This window comes from Pezoporus occidentalis, unplaced genomic scaffold, assembly GCF_034315485.1.
Source record: "Pezoporus occidentalis ecotype Australia unplaced genomic scaffold, CSIRO_AGI_Poc_V1 ctg8, whole genome shotgun sequence".
Classification (NCBI taxonomy): Eukaryota; Metazoa; Chordata; class Aves; order Psittaciformes; family Psittacidae; genus Pezoporus; species Pezoporus occidentalis.
The window spans coordinates 4,308,159-4,326,741 of NW_026916158.1; the positions used below are offsets into that span (position 1 = coordinate 4,308,159).

Consider the following 18,583-nt stretch of genomic DNA (forward strand, 5'->3'; position numbering starts at 1 on the left):
TTCCTTGCTGCCATCACCCTCTTCAAAGCCGTTCTTTCTTAAAAGCTCTCATTCTGATCAAGCATAAAAATTCTAGGGAAATAAGGCTGTAATTTTTCTCCATTTTAATGGTGTGTGTGCTGTCACTTTGCAAATAGAATCAAATGATCTCATGGTTTCACTATAAGTTTTATGTGTGGTTTTTTTTTTTTTTTAACTCTTGGCTCTCTTGGGTGCTGATCACCTGGTTCTGCTGGCATTTTACATTTACTTCACTTTCAGACAGATCTACTACCAAGTCTCTTCTTTCCAGTCTCACTCAAAGGCTTTGCTTTCATTTTTCTGCTGTAGAGACGCTTGATGTAAATACGCAATTTAGATTCCTTGCAGTATCTCCAGCTTTTCTGTATATTCCTTTTGTGTGCTGTTGTTTGATTCTACATGCATTTTGCTCCCAGATAACTGATTCTGTAAGGTAATTGTTTTTCTAACTCGACCTGCCTAGGATTTTTTTGCCTTCCTAATTAGAACTTTTTAAATCCAGCGCAGTCTATTTTTGGAATATCCAGATAGCAAGATAGACTATTCATAACAGTGTAAGTCCTGCTCAGCTAGTGTCATTATCTAGGGGTGAAGGGAGAGTAAACGTTGAGAAGAAATGTTGAACAAAATGGTTCATGGCATCTGTTTAAGTAGAGCTCTGTTGGTGGGAGTTTTGCAATTGTAAATGAGACGTCATTCAGGCCATAAGAAGGTGATTTGTATGAAATAGTTTATAACATCGTGCATGTACCACTGTGCATTTATGTTTCGTGAATAAACTAGAGGTTTTTGATGAAGTTATGTATTCCAGTAATTAATTACAACAATGCCAGTGAGCAGGAAAAAACAGCTTGAGAAAATTGCCTGAGAGTATTGGCAAGTTGTTCTTTCTGCTGCTTACCAGTGTGCCAGTGATCTGCCTAAAGACATGGGAAGACCCTTTAGAGGAGCCACCAGAGCTTTAGGGAGGAAGCTCTTGTCATAAAGACAGGGCAGACTCCAGTATTGCCGAGATCTCTGGTGTTTCTCGATATTGCTATAAAAAGAAAACAAACAGGAAATGAACTAAACCTGTATTTCTCAGTTTGGCATGTAGCCTTTGGAAGGGGGGAGTTTGGAGTGTTACAAATTGGATGTCTCTTTCAAAGAACCTAAGGACAAGATGAGGGAAATCAAATGTTGTCTTACAATGCTGTTTGACTTTTACTTGACCTGATTTTAACTAGAAAAGTTCTAGATTTAACACAAATGCTTTAAATAAATCCTTCTGGTATTAAGAAAAAAAAAAGTAAAAAAGGCCAGTCACCCAGTGCAACTCATTCATATTTGGTTAAATTGAATATGATCACTTGATCCTCAGTACTGCTCATTATGACAGAACCTGTCCTGAAACTTTAAGTAAAAGGATTTTATGGTGCTTCTGGTTCACTGGTTGTGTATAGAATTAGCAGATTGGATGCAAAACCCCCCAAACTTCGACTCAAACTTTTGATACATGATTTCCAGAGGTAGTATTTCTTGCAGTTTGTGTTGTGGGGTTGGGATTTGGGTGTGCTGCTTCTCTGCCCCCTCCTTTTTTTCCCTTTTTTCTTTTTTTTTTTTTTTTAATCTTCTGTGGAAGCCTTTTACTGCTCTTTACAGTGACTCTGCCTGAGGATGTCATTGATGAGGTACCGGATAAATTCTGCAAGTGGAAATTCTAGCCCAGCATGGCCAAACACCTTGTCAGCGTGCCATAACATACAGCAGAAAGAAATGTTGTATTTCCTCATTTCCTGAGCAAAGTGAATTGGCTGTGCACTGAGCAGTTCTCTCAACTATAAACGTCTGAGTAGAGTAGAAACAAGTTCCAGTTGTCTGCGGTTCATGGTGGTCAGTGGTTGTAATCTCACTGTTGAGGTTCATGGGAAGTGTAGGCTCTGACTTGGAGACTCATTTTTTTCATTCTATTTTATTTTTCTCCTTCTTGTACCCCATGACATTTCACACAACTGTTAACTTTAGTGGCTGTCTATGTATTGTATGAGATCTCACAGCAACTTAGTGTGCATTGCCAGTTAGTGCTGGTCTGACGCTAAGAAAACCAAATATGTAACGTAATACAAGAGAGCGACAACTGGAAATGTTTTGTGCTTTGAAATGAGATGGGTGGAGGGCAGGAGGGTGCTGGAGGACTCTCCCTTCCAAACACATCCAGGCTGTGAAAAAGCCCTGCTGCATCACTTAAGGGGAAAACTGAAGAGAAAGCAGCGCACTGCAGCAGGCAGCAATGCATCTGTTTGTAGCCAGCGTCTTGTTTTTCATCAGATGATAATACTGATACACATCCGTCAGTTCAGTCTGCAGTTAATGTGTCAGAACTTTAAAAAAAACAAAGCCAACCAAACAAAAATCCCGCTTGATTCTTCTGACTGTAGTTGACCAAGTGAGAATCTGCCAACCACTTGGTTCAGGCGGCTTCTTCTAAGCCCGCCTGAGAAAAAAAAAAGGCTTAATTTTAGCGAACCCATGTTGTTAAACACTTGCGTGACAAGCTCCTGTTCATCCTGCTCTGCTCTTCTTACATGTTTGAGGTTTGTTTGTAAAGCAGATTATGGAGAATGTTAGTGGCATGCTTAGAAAAATGCAGTGCTGCAAGGTGACAGGTTCTGAAGAACCAGTGTTAGTAATAAGAAAATGTAAAAAAAGGCTGAAATAAAATGTTTCAAACTCTTTTAGCTTCATGTGAGATCAAGGATTTCCTTAATTACCAAGTATTTCCTTAATTTTTCTGTGCTGTGTGAGAAGCTTTTCATTAGCTGGTTTGCTCTAGGGAGTTCAGGATTCAAGCGAATCACCCTATGGAATGGCAACACCAGGATGGGCAAGATTTCAGCAGCTTGTATATTTCTGAGGGTTGCGCTGATGTCAGAATGTCAGTGTAGGTAACTAATGACCTGCAGCAGCTGAGCCATGACAGCTCTCGCACTCCAGACAGTAAGGTATTTCTAATAACTGTTGCAGAAATAAAGGCTTTTGGTTTCTGGTGAAATTAGAAATCCAGAAAGGAGTGGAAAGCTTTTAGAGGCCAAAGGGACTCACAGGCAGAACAGAGGACAATGAGGAAGTTCATACAACAGTTGTATTTAGGAGAAAGCATCTGTCAGGCTTTTGGTTTATGTTCCCATTCTCACTGTTTCCAGTCTGTGTTTGGTTTAAGAAGTGGATTAAGCTATATGGTACACAAGCACATTGTGCAGCTCAGCCTGCTGAGTACTTTTGTTTTCTCTGTTTAGGAGTCACACATAACTTTATTTTATTGAATATTTCTGGTATTGCACTTCCTTTATTACAAGAGGAAATGTGTTAATGTGTGCTTGGAATTGTTTGGTTTCTTTTTCACCCCTGTTTCTGGAAATTCTCGTCCAACCAGCTCAGTAACACTGTTTTGGTTTTGGCAGATAGAGAATGGGAAGTAGTTTTGCCAGTATTGCTTACACGGAGCTCCGCCAGGTGACACTGCCACCCTTTGGCCTTTGTCATGTAAAGGTTTCCTTTGCTGGTCTGACAAAGAAGAAATGATCTCAATCTTTCATGAACCAATCATGTTGCCATTAGTTTATAGAAGTCATGGATTGGGTCAGGTGCAAATTGTTTTAAGAGAAATTCTGGTTCTGTTTGGGTTTTGTTTCTGTTTTTTTTTGTTTGTTTCTTTTTTTTTTGTAAAAATGAGTATTTTTCTTTTCCATAGGTTCTTTACAGAGCTTGAAGCAAGGCATCAGAACAACATCTTTATTGATGATATCAGTGATATAGTTGAAAAGCATTCTTCTTCAACATTTGATCCCTATGTCAAATACTGCACCAATGAAGTCTATCAGCAGCGAACACTGCAGAGATTACTGTAAGAGCTAATTTTAAAATATGGTTGCAAAATTGCCTCTTTTCTAGTAGGAGTGAATAGTAGGCTGTGGTATTTTGTGCAAAACCTGGCTTCCAGCTAAGCATGTGCTTACCTGCCTAGTTTTTCTTAATGTGCAAGTTCCTTTGAAGTTATTGAGCTGTGCCTGGCTTCAAGGGCCAGTCCTGATTGTGGTCCTGTGTTCCATACCCTGGTGTCGTGGTTTAAAACCAGTCAGAGGGCTCCTTCGCTCACTTCCCCCCCTTCTTGCCCTCCCCCTACTCCCAGAGGGACAGAGAGGAGAATCAAAAAGAATGCAACTCCCACGGGTTGAGATAAGAACAGTTTAGTAACTAAAGTGTAACACAAACCGCTGCTGCTACCACCAATAATAACAATGATAAAGGAAATAACGAGGGAAGAGAATACATCACGTCACCACCAGCCAACCAGTAACTTGCCCCCCAGCCCGACCAAGCACCGACCGATACCTCCTCCAACCCTGCAGTGTCCCAGCCCTTCCAGCTAACTCCCAGTTACATCCTGGGCATGACGTGCTGTGGTATGGTATACCTCTTTGGTCAGTTTGGGTCAGGTGTCCTGTCTCTGCTTCCTCCCGGCTTCCCCTCCTCCCTGGCAGAGTGCGAGGCTCACAAAATCCTTGGCCAAACCAAAATCAGCTCTGCTCCCAGGCCGAAAGTCAAAACACTGCACTGCACCAGCTACCAAGGAGGAGAAAAATGACTGCTACTGCTGAACCCAGGACACCTGGCCACTGATACGTGCGGTTTAATCAGTGTCAAAGACACACTCTCCTTGTCTATTACGTGGGAGTCTGTTCATGTGTGGGAGCAGCTGAAGTTTCCAAATGTCAATCGTGGTCTAGCATATCTAAGTAAATAAAGCTGAAGGCTTAATTGATATGACTCCTTCACAGCACACTTTCCTATTAATAAAATAATGATTTATTTAAAATCTAGCAACTTTCACAATTCTTTAGTAAAACTTACCATTTAATTCTCTCCCACCTTTTTTCACCAGAGCCACAAATCCGGCCTTTAAAGAGGTGTTATCACGGATTGAGTCCCATGAAGACTGTCGGAATTTACCAATGATCTCTTTCCTCATTCTTCCCATGCAGAGAGTTACTCGTCTTCCCTTACTGATGGATGTGAGAACAGTTATTTTTCTATTTGTCCGTGATGCATGTTCTGTTAATGTTAGCCTTCTTGCAATTCCTAGCTCATTCCAGTCTTTTCACATCTTCTTACTTCTACCAAGTACAGGCTGTAGATGGTCTACTGGTTATGAATTACTGTTGCATTTGTTTGCTTGCTGTGATTGGTACCTTCTGCTCCTGATGCCCCTTTCTAAAGTTAAATATTTAAACATTCTAATAGAGAAACTTTACAGTAAATGGTCAAAATTAATCTGACCCCAAGGAGGAATCCAACACAGAAACTTTGCATAGTGTTAGGACTAAAATCAAACCCTACAGTTTAGAAAACAAGAGTTTCCATTGTACAGATTAGGTAAGGACCCTTCTGCAGTAAATACTTACTTTCAGGAAGAAGGTCACAGAGTAGCGCTGAAGAATGAGCTCTGTACTTGAGGGCACAGGAACTGTTCGTAGATGGAACAGCATCAACACACGCTATTTCTCACCACCTTGTTACACTGTGGGCATTCCCTTCCTGTGCAAGTTACTAGGTGCCTTAGGAAGTGCAAGTGAGTACTTCTGAAGCAAAGCTTTCGTGAGGCCTCACTTGGAGTACTGTATACGGTTCTAGTGTCCTCAACTTAAAAAGGACATGGAACTGTTGGAACAAGTCCAGAGGAGGGCCACCAGCATTATCAGGGGACTGAAGCACCTCCCCTATGAAGATAGGCTGAGACCTCATAGCAGCCTTCCAGTATCTGAAAGGGGCCTATAGGGATGCTGGGGAAGGACTCTTCATTAGGGACTGTAGTGACAGGACAAGGGGTAATGGGCTAAAACTTAAGGGAAGTTTAGGTTGGATATAAGGAAGGAATTCTTTCCTGTTAGGGTGGTGAGGCACTGGAATGGGTTGCTCAGGGAAGTTGTGAATGCTCCACCCCTCCTGGTGTTCAAGACCAGGTTGGATGAAAAGGCTTGGGTGACATGGTTAAGTGAGGTGTCCCTGCCCATGGTAGGGGGGTTGGAACTAGATGATCTTAAGGTCCTTTCCAACCCTAACTATTCTATTTTTCTAAAGTTCACACCAGGATTCCTGGCATTTCTGATAAAATGCTAGAACTAAACTTATGAGGTGGACATCAGCAGTAGTGCAGGTAAAAATCCAGGCTCTGGTTCTGGCATTGGAGAGGTCTACAAACGGGACAACTAATTTTGTTCTGCTACATATTTGCAAACTATGCATTGATTAATTTGATCATCTGGACAGTATCATAGTTCATTCATGGACATTGGGTGCTCTCTTCTCTACAGTACATTTCTAGGTAAAAAATGGCATCGTAACTCAGTATTACTGTGGTGTGTCCCTAGGTGGGCCTTCTCCTTCTTGTTTTTTTTTCTCCTCTTCCCCCTCTTGAGCTAAAAGCATCTAAACAAGCAAACCAAGCATTTTATTTTCCACTGTCCAGTTTGTTTCATTTGTTTGTTTTTCTTGGATATTGTTGTGTAAACCTTACATTGAGACTTCCAGTGAGTATGATTTTTAAGGCTTCAGTATCAGAACTATGGCTTCAACTACATTCAGAGGAGAGAACATACTTAAACCACAGACTAATTTAAAGTAAAATATCATAAAATGTTTTTGTTTCTCAGTAAAGTAATTTATCTGGTCTGTCATTGACTGCCTGTTTCTGGTGGGGCTTCATCTCTAACTGGTAAGAATGAGCTCTGCAAATAGATGTAACAATTATGTAAATCATGGATTGGATTTACTTCTCATTGCTTTCCAGCACTTCCTCTGTTTGGATGCTGCAGCTGTGCTCCCTTCCATGTGCTTTTTTGTTCTAATAAGATAATACTGATGTATATATTTTTTTCCTGGTTCTTGTACCAGTGTTGCCTGAAGAGCATTTTCTTCTGTTAATCCTTTGGAAACACCTTCTATGGAGAGGTCAGACAGAGTAAGCTAGTACAGTTTTCTTACTGGAAGTGCCATTGTAAATAACTGGGTATTTCAACTTCCAGGAAAAGCTTAACACTGGAACAGGAAGGACCTGGTTCTGTATGGCTGTAGTGGGATTTGTTGTGGGTTTACAGAAGTTGGAGATAAGTTGGTGAATCTTCCCCTGTCCTGGGAGGGTGAAGCCTCATTCTCCCACTGTGCTGCTGTTGTGGAGATGGGCTACAAGATGCAAAACACTGTGTGGCTCCAAAGGCTTTCAGAGGAGGTGTTCTGCTGGTGTGACAAATCGCTCTTGAGGAAGTGATCCAGTGTTCTCTCATTGATCTGTCCCAGCTGTGACTTCACCTCTGATTTCAATTAATATGTATGTGCAGTTCTGTGTTTGTCACAGCCTGTGCTTCCTAGTCCTCTGAAGTCACTGACATTTTATTTCAGACCATTTGTCAGAAGACTCCCAAGGATTCATCAAAATATGAGAACTGTAAGCAGGCTCTGAAAGAAGTGAGCAAGGTAAGTTCTTCAATTTAATTTGGATGCAGAAGCTTTTCTGCTTTGACTGTTCTTCTGAAATCATGCTGTATACTTTTGTCATTTTGGAAGCCCACTGTGAGAGGTGGCTGGGTTTGGGTTATTTTAGTCACCTGATAATTAATTACCATGTTATTACTCATCTTGTTCACCTGTTTCATTATGTAGTTGGGCACACTTGTTCTGTTTGCTACCACTCCTGATGACAGAAAGCTGTATGGCAGGACCAGGCATACCAAAAAAGCCCAAGCCCTGTCCTGACAGTAGAGAAAAGAAAGGCTTGAGTTTCTCTGGAAGATTCCAGATTCTTTCTGCTTTTATTGTAAATTAACCAGCTCACCTCTTGTCAGTGGCCCAAAGTTGTTCTCTCTCCTGGAGTCACACTTTTTTGCCAAGAATCAGTGGTTGCGAAGAGGAGCCCAAGTCCATTTTCCACGCACAGACTGTAAATTTCAACAGCCCTTGTAGAATAAATTTTACTTCCTTCCATGTGGACCCGAGAAATCAGATTACCTTTTTTAATTGGTGGGAAATTCCAGTCTATCCATTTAATATATTCTGGAAATTGTCAGCTCCTTAAACCAAAACATGGTGGCATGAAAAGAAAACCTGAGGATCTAAGAACTGGTTATTTTTTGCCACCAAGATCTCAGAATTTCAGAAAGTGCAGTGCATCAGGGACTGCTGCGAATGGGAAGTGCCTGCTGTGCTTTAGTAAAGCAAAACAAATCTAGCAAGTTGTGGCTAGACATTACCTTGGGCCTAGAACATCCTTATCTACTTTAAGGGAAAATGGATGATTTCCATGCATAAATAATGCAAACGGGAAGAGCACTGAAGCATAAAACTGCTAAATTCTTTTATTTAAGAAAGGCCACTAGGGATCGGTTTTAGGCCTAAATTACTGTTTGGTTATTACTTAAGAAGGTATTCTAAACCCGGCAGCATTGTGCTGCTGCCACCACAGCTGGGTTTTCCTGCAGGAACAGTGTACGGTGTGTGAAGTGCCGGGCTATAGAAGCGGAAGAGGCCAGTTGATGGTTGGGAAGACCATGTGTGATGATGTGGGGTTATAGGGAATGTGTTTTCATGCCCTTCCATCTTTGCCCGCTGTTTTTACCTGCTCCCCAACCCCATGTGCAGACTTCAGGGAAACTGTAGCCTGCTGTAAGACTGCAGACTCTGAAGGTCTGCTGTAATGAAACCTTTTCTGGGGTACTGTTTGCTTTAGCTTAACAAGCTGGTCGCACAATGCCTCGGGGGGGGCTGCCGAATGCGTGTGGTGGACATGGCAGCATGTTGTCCTGCTGCGCCAGTCTGAAGGTTGCTTGTTTTGGAGCTGATCATTAACTTGGGCAGAGCTGTGGCCATTCTCCATCAGAACTTTGAGCTGAACCTTTGTACCATATGGATGCCCCTGAAGAATAAATAATTATTGTAGCAGTATTGGATAACGCAGGTTGAGGGGGACCTTCGGTCATGCAGCCTCAAAGCAAGAATTGCTGTCAAGTCAGACCTGGTCACTCAGGGCTGCATTGTCTGGTCTTGGAAACATTATGGCTGTGACCCAGCATGAAAATCTCATTCCTGTGTCAATTTTATGCTCCCCCAGAAATGTACTTTATAAATCTACAAAAGTTTGTATTACAGATCTTGAGTACATGAAGCCTGTTAGATAAATGTCTCTTTTTCTTAGCTGGTGCGTTTGTGCAATGAAGGTGCTCGGAAAATGGAAAGGACAGAAATGATGTACACAATTAACTCCCAGCTGGAATTTAAAATCAAGGTACCATGATTATATTTGTTACCATAAATCATGTAGCACATGAATAGCATGTTAAGTGTTAATAGGATCATTGCCAGCATAAAAGTAATTAGTGCAGGCTGTAATACTGACATGACCATTCAGCCAAGGAACCAAGTTTAGATTCTGGAGCAGGTGAAGCTCTGGAAATTCAGAGTAAGTAGGGCCTGTTGGACTTTGAATTGCTCTTTTGTCTCTGTCTTTCCTCCTCACATAAAACAAATCCGGAAGACTGCACAGCATCATTTCTAATGTGGGCAGGAATTGTTGCAGCTCTCCACTGCAAATGGAGGCCATTGAAAAATATGTCTGCTTAACTGAGTAGTTGCTGAAGTCTCTTGAGAGTGGGAACTTGTTGGAAGAATGAAAGAATTGTTTTGGGGGAGCTATTGCATCATGAAGCAGTTTGGCTTCTCATTTTGGCATGTGCTCTGGCAGTGTGTGGAGATGTTCTGGTAAGTTTATCATACCTGAATTGACTTTTCTGTAAGCTGTAGATATATAAATATAGCTGTAGATATTTTTAAGGTTTTGCTTAGATTTCTGGCTGTAGGTGAAGAACAAATTGTGTTTGTCTCTAAAGGGTACAGCAGTGTTTGTAATTGATACAGCAAACAGTGGAACTTTAATAGCCTCTGTGCTACACAGTAATTGTTGCAAAGAAATTATCTGTTATGGCAGGATTAAAGTTAAACCTTTTGTCAGGTATTTTCATTTCAAGTAGAATGATTATGTTACAGCAAAATCTTTTTTATACATATATTGAATTAAGTATTCTTTGCTGTGAAGATAAGTTGCTATGAAAATGTTGCTGTTGGGAGAGAGACCAGCTGCTGCTGCTTGGTGTGGAGATGGTCCTATATGTGATAGGAACAGTATGTCTGAGTGATTACTTTGACATCAGGAGGAATCCTAATTGTGTTTGACTATCTGGATTCACAGCAGCATGAAATAAAAACCCAGGTCCATTTCTGGTCAGCTCAGGACATGTTGCTTGGAATCCTGGTCTGTTTCTACAACATTCTGATAGTCTGCTGTGAAGACTGCCTGTCTGAGGCACCATGCTTTTTGTGTGAGCTGCCTGAGGGGAGGGTAGCATTGGGGTGCTGCACAGCACAGCACTCAGGAGCTGCTACAGGGAGAGCCCAGCACCCTGCTTGGAGGTCATGCCTGCAGGCAGGAGTCACCTGCCTTTGCCTGTGACAGCACATGGGGGGCCAGCAGCAGCTGCCAGGACCAAAACAGTGCGATGCCCACCTGAAATACCAGGCAGCTTCCATGAGGTGAAATCAGTTAAGCTAAACTACACCTGTATTAATACAGTTCACTGTGATAATGCCAAGGTTTTGTCTTGCTTTACAGGTATACTCAGATAACCCTCAGATAACTGTAAAGAGTCTTAGGAGGCTGAGAGATTCCAATTTTTTTCTAGTATTGAAAATGAAATCTAGGCTTTTATTAAAAAAAGAAATTCTCTACAATTATTTTTTTGGTAGGAGCAAAGAGCAGCAGCCATGGTCATAGTTGATCTGACAGGACTTTGGGGAGCCTGACACCCTTGGGTGACCTGCTCAGCGGTTTCATTCGTGCATTTTGAATCTGCAGAAGTGCCCAGCAGGGCCTGAATGGGGATCCCAACCTCATAGGAGCAGGAGGCTCTGTGTGACTCATCCCTGTGTGTGTGGTCACTTGCAGCCCTCACCAGCTTCATGGCAGTGAAACTGCTTCATGTATGTTGTTTTCTGTGTTTTTTAATGCACGTTTTTAATTTGTGCATCTTAAATGTGCACTTAGTGGTTCAGACCTTATCTGTGGTTTGAGAGCTTGCCAGCTGGTGTATAAAAGACTGCTTTGGCTGCATTTCAGCACATTTTTAAGTTCTGGCAGCTTGTTTTATATAGAAAGGAGATGGTTGACACAATGTACTCTTTTGGCAATTAAGGAAAAATTAATATTAAAAAGCTGCCTCTCAAATAGAGTCAATTAGGAAAATGTGATGAACTTGCTTAGAGTACAGATTAGAGGAGTTCAGTTTGTCTCAAATAGGAATCTTTTAAGTACCTTGTAAAAGAGTCATCACGGTCCTATAATGCTGTTTTATAGCCATTACAAATTAGATCAGCTATGTCTGTTCTTGTGGGACCTCATAGAGGGCTTGGGGATTTTTGTTTATTATTTTGTTAGATGTAACTGAAGTGTGTTTCACAGGAGTAGAGAGTAGCTACTCAGATGTCACTTTTGTACATGGCTCATCTGTAGAATTGAATTTTTAATTCAGATGTCAAAGTTTTTAATTCCTAAATCTTTCACCTTTAGCACCAGAAAAGTTGTGGGTTTTTTTTCCTGCAAATGTGTTATTTTACTGTTCATGAAACAAATGTGTGTGACTTGAGTGTTCAGGGACCATCCAGCCCAGAGTCCTGTTTTGTGAAGTCGCTACAAGCGTGATGGTATGATGGCTGGGGCATGGGCTGATGTTCCCCACTCTTCTATCCTCACCGGGAGCCATTACTGCATTTCCAGAAATGTAAAGGCCACTTGTTCAAAAACTTTATTCATGTTTCTGAACTTGAAGGGACTGAACCAGCAGAGTTTTGACTGAAAATATGCCATACGTTTTAAAGATGAATATTGATACAAATCTGTGTTTTCAGTGTGTGATTCCAGTGATGGGGCTTAGGAGTTCTTCTGGGGTGTTGTGTCTGAGCACCAAGCTGAACTGCCTTGTCATAACCTGTGAGGTTTAACAATGACACTTTAATAATGTGACCAGCCATGGTAAAAATGACCTGATACAGACCTAGGAGAAAGCAATGAAGTGGTATTGGCAGAAAGCCCAAGTTAGTGGCTGATCCAGGATGAGTGACAGTTAATGAACTTAAAGTTACACCAAGCCAAACTGATTCACTCTGATTCATTAACAGACTTGGGCAAAAAAATCTTGTTACGAAATAGGGATTTGAAACAAAATTCAGCATTTCCAAATGAGAGAATACAGTAGAAAATGCATTTAATAAACTAATGGGTAGTACAAACCTCAAAACCTGCAAAAATCATATAAATCAAAACGGAATACGTGAGCTTGCATTAATTGGGAAGAAATATCCAAAGGGAATTTCATCAAGATTCAATATGCTGATACTGTCTTAGTAGCATGAATGCAAACTCGCCAGGAATCGCAGCAGATAAATGAAACATGTTGGTATTTATTAGTAGCCACTTGGGAAGGATTTGGGCTTTGAAGGGTCCCTCACATGGGTCTGCAGCATAGTGGAGGTCACCTTTGTGCCAGGGGAAGTCTGCGTTCGGGTACCAGGTGAGGGCAGGATGTTGGTTACTGACTGTTCTGGGTGCACTGGGTTAGGAATCAGTCTAGGCCAAGGTAAAATGTGGAATCTTCTTTAATGGGCTTCAAAAATGGGCAGCAGTTTGCAACAGCTCCAGTGGGCTGCTGCACTTTGCATTTGAGCAGCCTTTACCTGCTGTTAGCATGCTGCCTGCTAAGGGAAGGCGGGGGGGTGGAAGTTCTGCAGTGCTGCATGGGGACAGGGAAAACATCTTTGGAAAAGCCGCTGTAAAATTGTACCTTGACACTCAAAACCAAGGGGTGGTTATATGGAAAATGAGGGAGCTACTATTCTGCTTTGCCAACAGTAAGATCGCAGTCAGAGCACCGTCTTGGTTTTGGCATGGTACTGTGGGGCAACTGCTGACAAGCTGGAGTTAGCTCAGTAAAAGGCAGCTGAAGTGATTAAAAGATATAAAAAGCCAACCCATGCAGAATGAAGATGACAGCTGACAAACTGAATGAAGAAATACTTTTTTACAAGCACATGAAAGGTGCTTTAAATGGGGAGGAAGAGGGAAGCATCTTAGGTGAAGCTAGGACAGTGCACCGGTAATTGTATGATGTTTCAGGAGCTACTAGTGAGGACAGCAAGTATGTGGAGAACCTCCCTTCCTGCTCTTAAGGGAAATAATGTGGGAGGTTTGGTGTGGTAATACCTCAGAAGAATGATTCTGCTCAGACCTTATAAATTGAGGGGTGAACTGACTGACTTTTCTGGGAGCCAGTGACAGAGTTGTCATGCCTGGTCTGAGAGGATGCTCTAACAAGCGCAGACCCCACTGTAGTGGCATGCCTGGAGCTGTCTGACTGGCTGCGTAGCAAATCACAGAGCAATTGTGGTTGAGTGTAGCAGTCACTGTTTTCTGGCCAAATGGAAGATGGGGAAAAAGCTGAAGGTGATCCTGAGGAAGGACAGTTGTTTGCTAATGTGGCCTTTTGTAAGTCTACAAATGAAGAAATGTCATTTGAAGACTTTCAGATGTGTCTTTCAAACAGCAGGTGAATTTATGATGTCATGAGCTTATGATGTTATTATGATTTATGATGTCAGTTTATGATGTCATGAGCTTTATGATGTTATTACTGGTTGGGCATTAAAATGGACAGCTAGTTCAAACCCTATGTAACACATACTGCTTTATGCATTTTTTCAGAGCTGTGTCGAAACTTCAGTTTACTTAGTAGAAAATGGATGCTACCACACGACTGCTAAGCCTTCTGCATTCCTCACCTTACATTTTAACAGCAATGAAGCTTGCATACTCTGAACATCTCAATAATATTCAGTGCTGTACTGGGACCAGTCTAATCTTGTGTGCTGTCCTCCTAATCTGCTTATGTCTGTTTAACGTGCTTATGGAACACTTCACAGTAGGTTGTACAGTGTATTTCTGTTAAAGGATTTTACATTTTTTCACTCTGTGTGTGGCACAGAACACACGATCAGAATGAGGCACAGTGTCGTACCAGCTGGCCTCAGGGAAGTGATGAAGCTTGGTGTGCCATAGCCCTCGGGTTTGAGAAGCTGGAGCTCTTTTTCCCAGCTGTGTAGGCAGAAAAGCTGTGAGGTACCTAGAGGAGAATTCAAAGTTCATATGTGCTTGAAGAACGATTGCTTCACACGTTCTACAAAACCTCACATATTCCTGGAGGATGGTCTCTTTAATCTCTTTAGGAGATCTCACATGGTCTGTTCCATCCCAGTGGAAGCAATCAAGTCTGCTCATTCTTCCCTTAGATGGACAATTATACCATGTGCATGAATGATTTTCAAGTATTTGCATGCTACTACTTGTGTATTGTAGGAAGGACAAATATACTTTAAGTCTTGATAACCTGTTATTTGAGTTTAAGCATGTTGTTTTTCCCCCAAATACATAATACAGTTATCTGATTGTTTTTAAACCTCTACTTTTGAAGGATTAAAAATGTTATTTTCTTGCTTTTTAGCCATTTCCACTGGTTTCCTCTTCACGCTGGTTAGTGAAAAGAGGCGAATTAACAGCGTATGTGGAAGACACTGGACTTTTTTCTAAGAGAACTTCTAAGCAGCAGGTGTACTTCTTCCTCTTTAATGATGTCCTCATTATCACCAAGAAGAAGAGGTAAGAGTGTCACCAGCATAACACTGCCTTTGTGTTCAGCTCCTTGAAGTCACAGAGAGAACAGCCAAGTTACAGTTGTCTTTTAAAGTTACTGTGACTGTTGCGTGTGCTTCACCCCAGGGGAAGGGAACACGGAAGCTTCCTGGCTTCTCATGGCACGTGTTTAGCAATGACGAGTAACTACTAAACAGGATTTATTTTTGGCAAACACTGCCAAAAGTCCAAATTGTCAAACTAATTTGAAGAGTTCATCCTTAGTGCCTTAGCAATGGGAGAAGTTTGGGAAGGATAAAGAGGTAATGTTTATTCCCCTCCGTGCTTTCCACAGTTGGGCTGCTTTGGGGAGTGATGTGTGGGAGACAGCTCTAGCAGTCTCCATTTTACCACTAGATTTGATGAGAGGTTTAGACAAATTGAACAGAATGTACATTCTCTGCTGTTGCTATTAGATACTACTTGATAGATAAACCTTATTCTGGGACTAAAAACTGTTTTCAAACAACTGTTTTCTTTTTCTCTGGGTTGGCCAGTTAAGCCAAATACTAGCTATTTTTAAAAGACACCCTTCAAATTCATTATTTAAATAAATTTTGAGGAATGAGGTACGGTAGAAAATCTGTGAAGAAAATGCTAATACTTAAGAAAACTAAATGAGAATGGAGGAGAAAAATATTAAGTGAAGATTTTGGGTTTTTTTAATAAAGATGGGAAGGCAAGTGAGTAGATTTCTCCCCAGCTATCTTACTGATGTGAACACGTTTCTGAGATTCAGTGTTTATCAAAGCTTATGCTGAAATGCTTCTGTGAAAGTCCCTTGTTCGATCCCTGGCAGCACATCAGAGCCGCATCACACTTCTTTGAACAGTGTGTTTCTTCTCTTATGGGACTGCTGTTAACATACTACTGTGCTGGTAGCTAAGTAAATGTTGGAGTTGGGAAAACGGTGACGCATCTATTATCTGTGTTGTTACATTGTTTATTGGTTTCCTATGTGATAGCCTGGTATCCAGATTATAAACCAGATTTTTATAACAACGTATCTTATCCAAAATTTGGGATTTATGACAGCTGCGAGCTGTTGGAATTGAAATGTCCTAAAGGGGCCCAGAGGTCAAAATTGGAAGAACGCTTCATGTGGATGATCAGGTTCATAGTCACTTTCAAGACCACCTAAACAAACAGATATGATTGAAAAGCACTAATTCCTGCAAGCCTCCCAGATATTCTCAGCATGAAGCATGTGCTTTGCCTGAGTGAATCAGCTTCTTAATAGGAGTTGAGTTCTGGGTAATATGTTTTCCCACCCCCAGTGTTACCATGGATGCCACAGCAGTGGACAGAAATACTTGTTGCTGGTTGAGTTTAAATGTTTGTGTTTCAGAAGATTCTTGACATTGTTAAAAAAAATAAATAAATCCTTCCTCGTTACTGTGCTAAAAATACTAATTGCTTAGTGCCCCAGTCGTGCTGTGCACCCTCACCCAGAGTTAAGCTCCAGCCATCCCCTCTGCGCGGTTTGCCATATATGTAGGACCTCGCACAGGCAGCCAGCAGTGGCTCGGTCCTAACTTCTCAAGGGCTAGGCTTGGTGGGACCTGCCAGAAATGTCATGTGGGTAGCTGTGGAGTAACTCTGCTCCAGCCAGGTAGGGCATATGTCACTGCTCCCATCTGTGTTTCAGGGACACTTGCCAGATGTCAGACTCATTATCTGAAGAACTGCGTCTTTTAACACTGAGTGAGCAATGGGCCCAGAAACCTGTTCATAATGAGAACTGTTACATTTTAGCTGTAAAAAAAAGATAAAGAGAGGTCTTGTGGTGGTGTATCCTCAAGGCATGCTCCTGAGTTCACAACATCATAGAATGGGTTGAGTTGAAGGGACCTTAAAATTTTAATGCATTACCTTGATAAGAGCAGTCAGTGCTAGCATGTGTCAGGATGTCCACTTCTTGGTGGAAGGGACAGCTTTTGTATGGTTGGTGCACAGGAAGGTACTAGTTAAGTCTTACACATGTGAACAGAGATGTTGTCTGGCATGAAGCAAAGAGCTGGGTGATGTTTGGAGCACTCAGTATATACTTCAGAGTTGCCTGTGCAGTCAGTGGAGAAGGCAGGTCCCTTTGGAGAGCAGTTCTGAGTTGGAAGTCTAATTCAGCTTGTCCAGATTGCCCTCCAGAACAGTGTCTTTCATTCTCTGACTCTTCAGGTAACTCTGGGAAATGAAATGGAGAAATTTGGAAAGATAAATGTTGTGAATACTCTGCAAAGACCCAAGTGTAGACTGACTTCAAGTAACCTAAATATTTCACCTATTCTTTCAGCTTTGTGGTAGTGTTTTACCAATCATAGAACCATGGAATACCAGATTGGAAGGGACCTCAGGGATCATCTGGTCCAACCTTTGACTTCTGTTCTATTTATCCCCTTGCTGTACTGTGAATTGCCACCATTTTGGCCATGACATCCATTACAGGGACCAGAAAACCAATAGCTTATGCTGACATTGGGTTTTGAAGGTAGTATTCTGACCCAAGGAGTAATTAATCTTTTAGAGTTGTTCTTTTAAGCTGCCTCAGCTAGTCAGAAGATGCACCAGTTAGTTACATCCTGTATGCTTCTGGGAAATTTCAGGTGAGCTCCAGAGGGGCTTGTATTTTTGAATGAGTGTACATTCATGGAATACTCTGTTGTTGGTAATCCCCTAAGGAATCCCCTACCACTAGAATCCTGTCTGTCTTAGTGGCTCTGGCTTATCATCTCTGGAGGTGCCTCAACAGCAGAATGCAGCTGGACTTCATACACTGGATTCACCCTGAGGTTCAAGGCTGCTTGCAAATCCAGGGTTTTCTCTTTAAATGCAGGAGTGATTTTGTAACTAATGGCAAGCACAAATGCAAAGTAACTTCTGAAGAAGACCAAGGACTGCAGAGTAGTGTAGCTGGAAAGAGTAAAGGGGATAAGGGGGACTATGAGCTTGCTGTTAAAGCATGGGCAACCAGAACAGATGATACTAAAGCAATAGATAATTTGTCTTCATAAAAGCACCTCTAAAATGAGTACACATTCCCTGCAAAGGAGTAAAAAATAGTCCTGTTGTTTCATGTTCTGAATTGAAATAAAAGTTTAGCAGAAAAGTTCAGTCTTAGGCTAAAAACAGATGTGGGCCCGTTCATATTAGTTGATGATGGTAATTCTAAAGGACATGTTACTCCACTGCCTGGCTGCATGGTTCTGTTCATAACACATCTGTGTGCATCAGCACTTCCAGCTGTGTCAGCGTCTTTCATTACCTATTTGGAACAAGGAGAGTTTATGGGCCTCATGGGGCACAGGAAGAAAAATGGTGAGGACTGCCTGGTAGTGTCAAATTGGACTATTTTGTTGAATGGAGACAAGGAAGAGGAAGGATTTGTAGAGGTTTATCTCTGACTTTTTAGTAAGGAATGCTTTTCTTACTAGTTATGCCAATGTGTAGACTGCATCTCTTTTTCAGACAGAAGATTCCCAAAGAACTACAGCAGCATCCCTTGCTGGTTTTGCAAGCTCCATCTTGGCTAGGCAGGGATTCTCAGACTGGAATACTGAACCGACTTCTTTAAAACAAACAAAACCCAACAAACCCAAAAGCCCCCACTCCAGTCACACCAGCCAGCCTTTTCCTGGTTTAGAGTTTATATTTTAAGAAAAAAGAGGAAAAGTGGGGGAGACTGATAAATATTAGGTTAAAAAAATGTTTTTTCCTTCTTCAGTAGGTACCCTCAGCTACTGTGGGTGG

The 18,583-nt window shown here is 41.6% G+C and overlaps 1 protein-coding gene across 3 annotated transcripts in view; it reads left to right on the forward strand.

Annotated features, from left to right (window-relative positions):
* Positions 1-18,583, forward strand: part of ARHGEF26 (Rho guanine nucleotide exchange factor 26) — a 59,628-nt gene that overhangs the window by 31,157 nt on the left and 9,888 nt on the right. For all 3 annotated transcript variants that reach the window (XM_062603042.1, XM_062603040.1, XM_062603041.1), the window contains 5 exons: positions 3,752-3,904; positions 4,943-5,072; positions 7,456-7,530; positions 9,245-9,334; positions 14,652-14,806. In XM_062603042.1, coding sequence (XP_062459026.1) covers positions 3,752-3,904; positions 4,943-5,072; positions 7,456-7,530; positions 9,245-9,334; positions 14,652-14,806 — 603 coding nt within the window. The remainder of the gene's footprint in view (positions 1-3,751; positions 3,905-4,942; positions 5,073-7,455; positions 7,531-9,244; positions 9,335-14,651; positions 14,807-18,583) is intronic.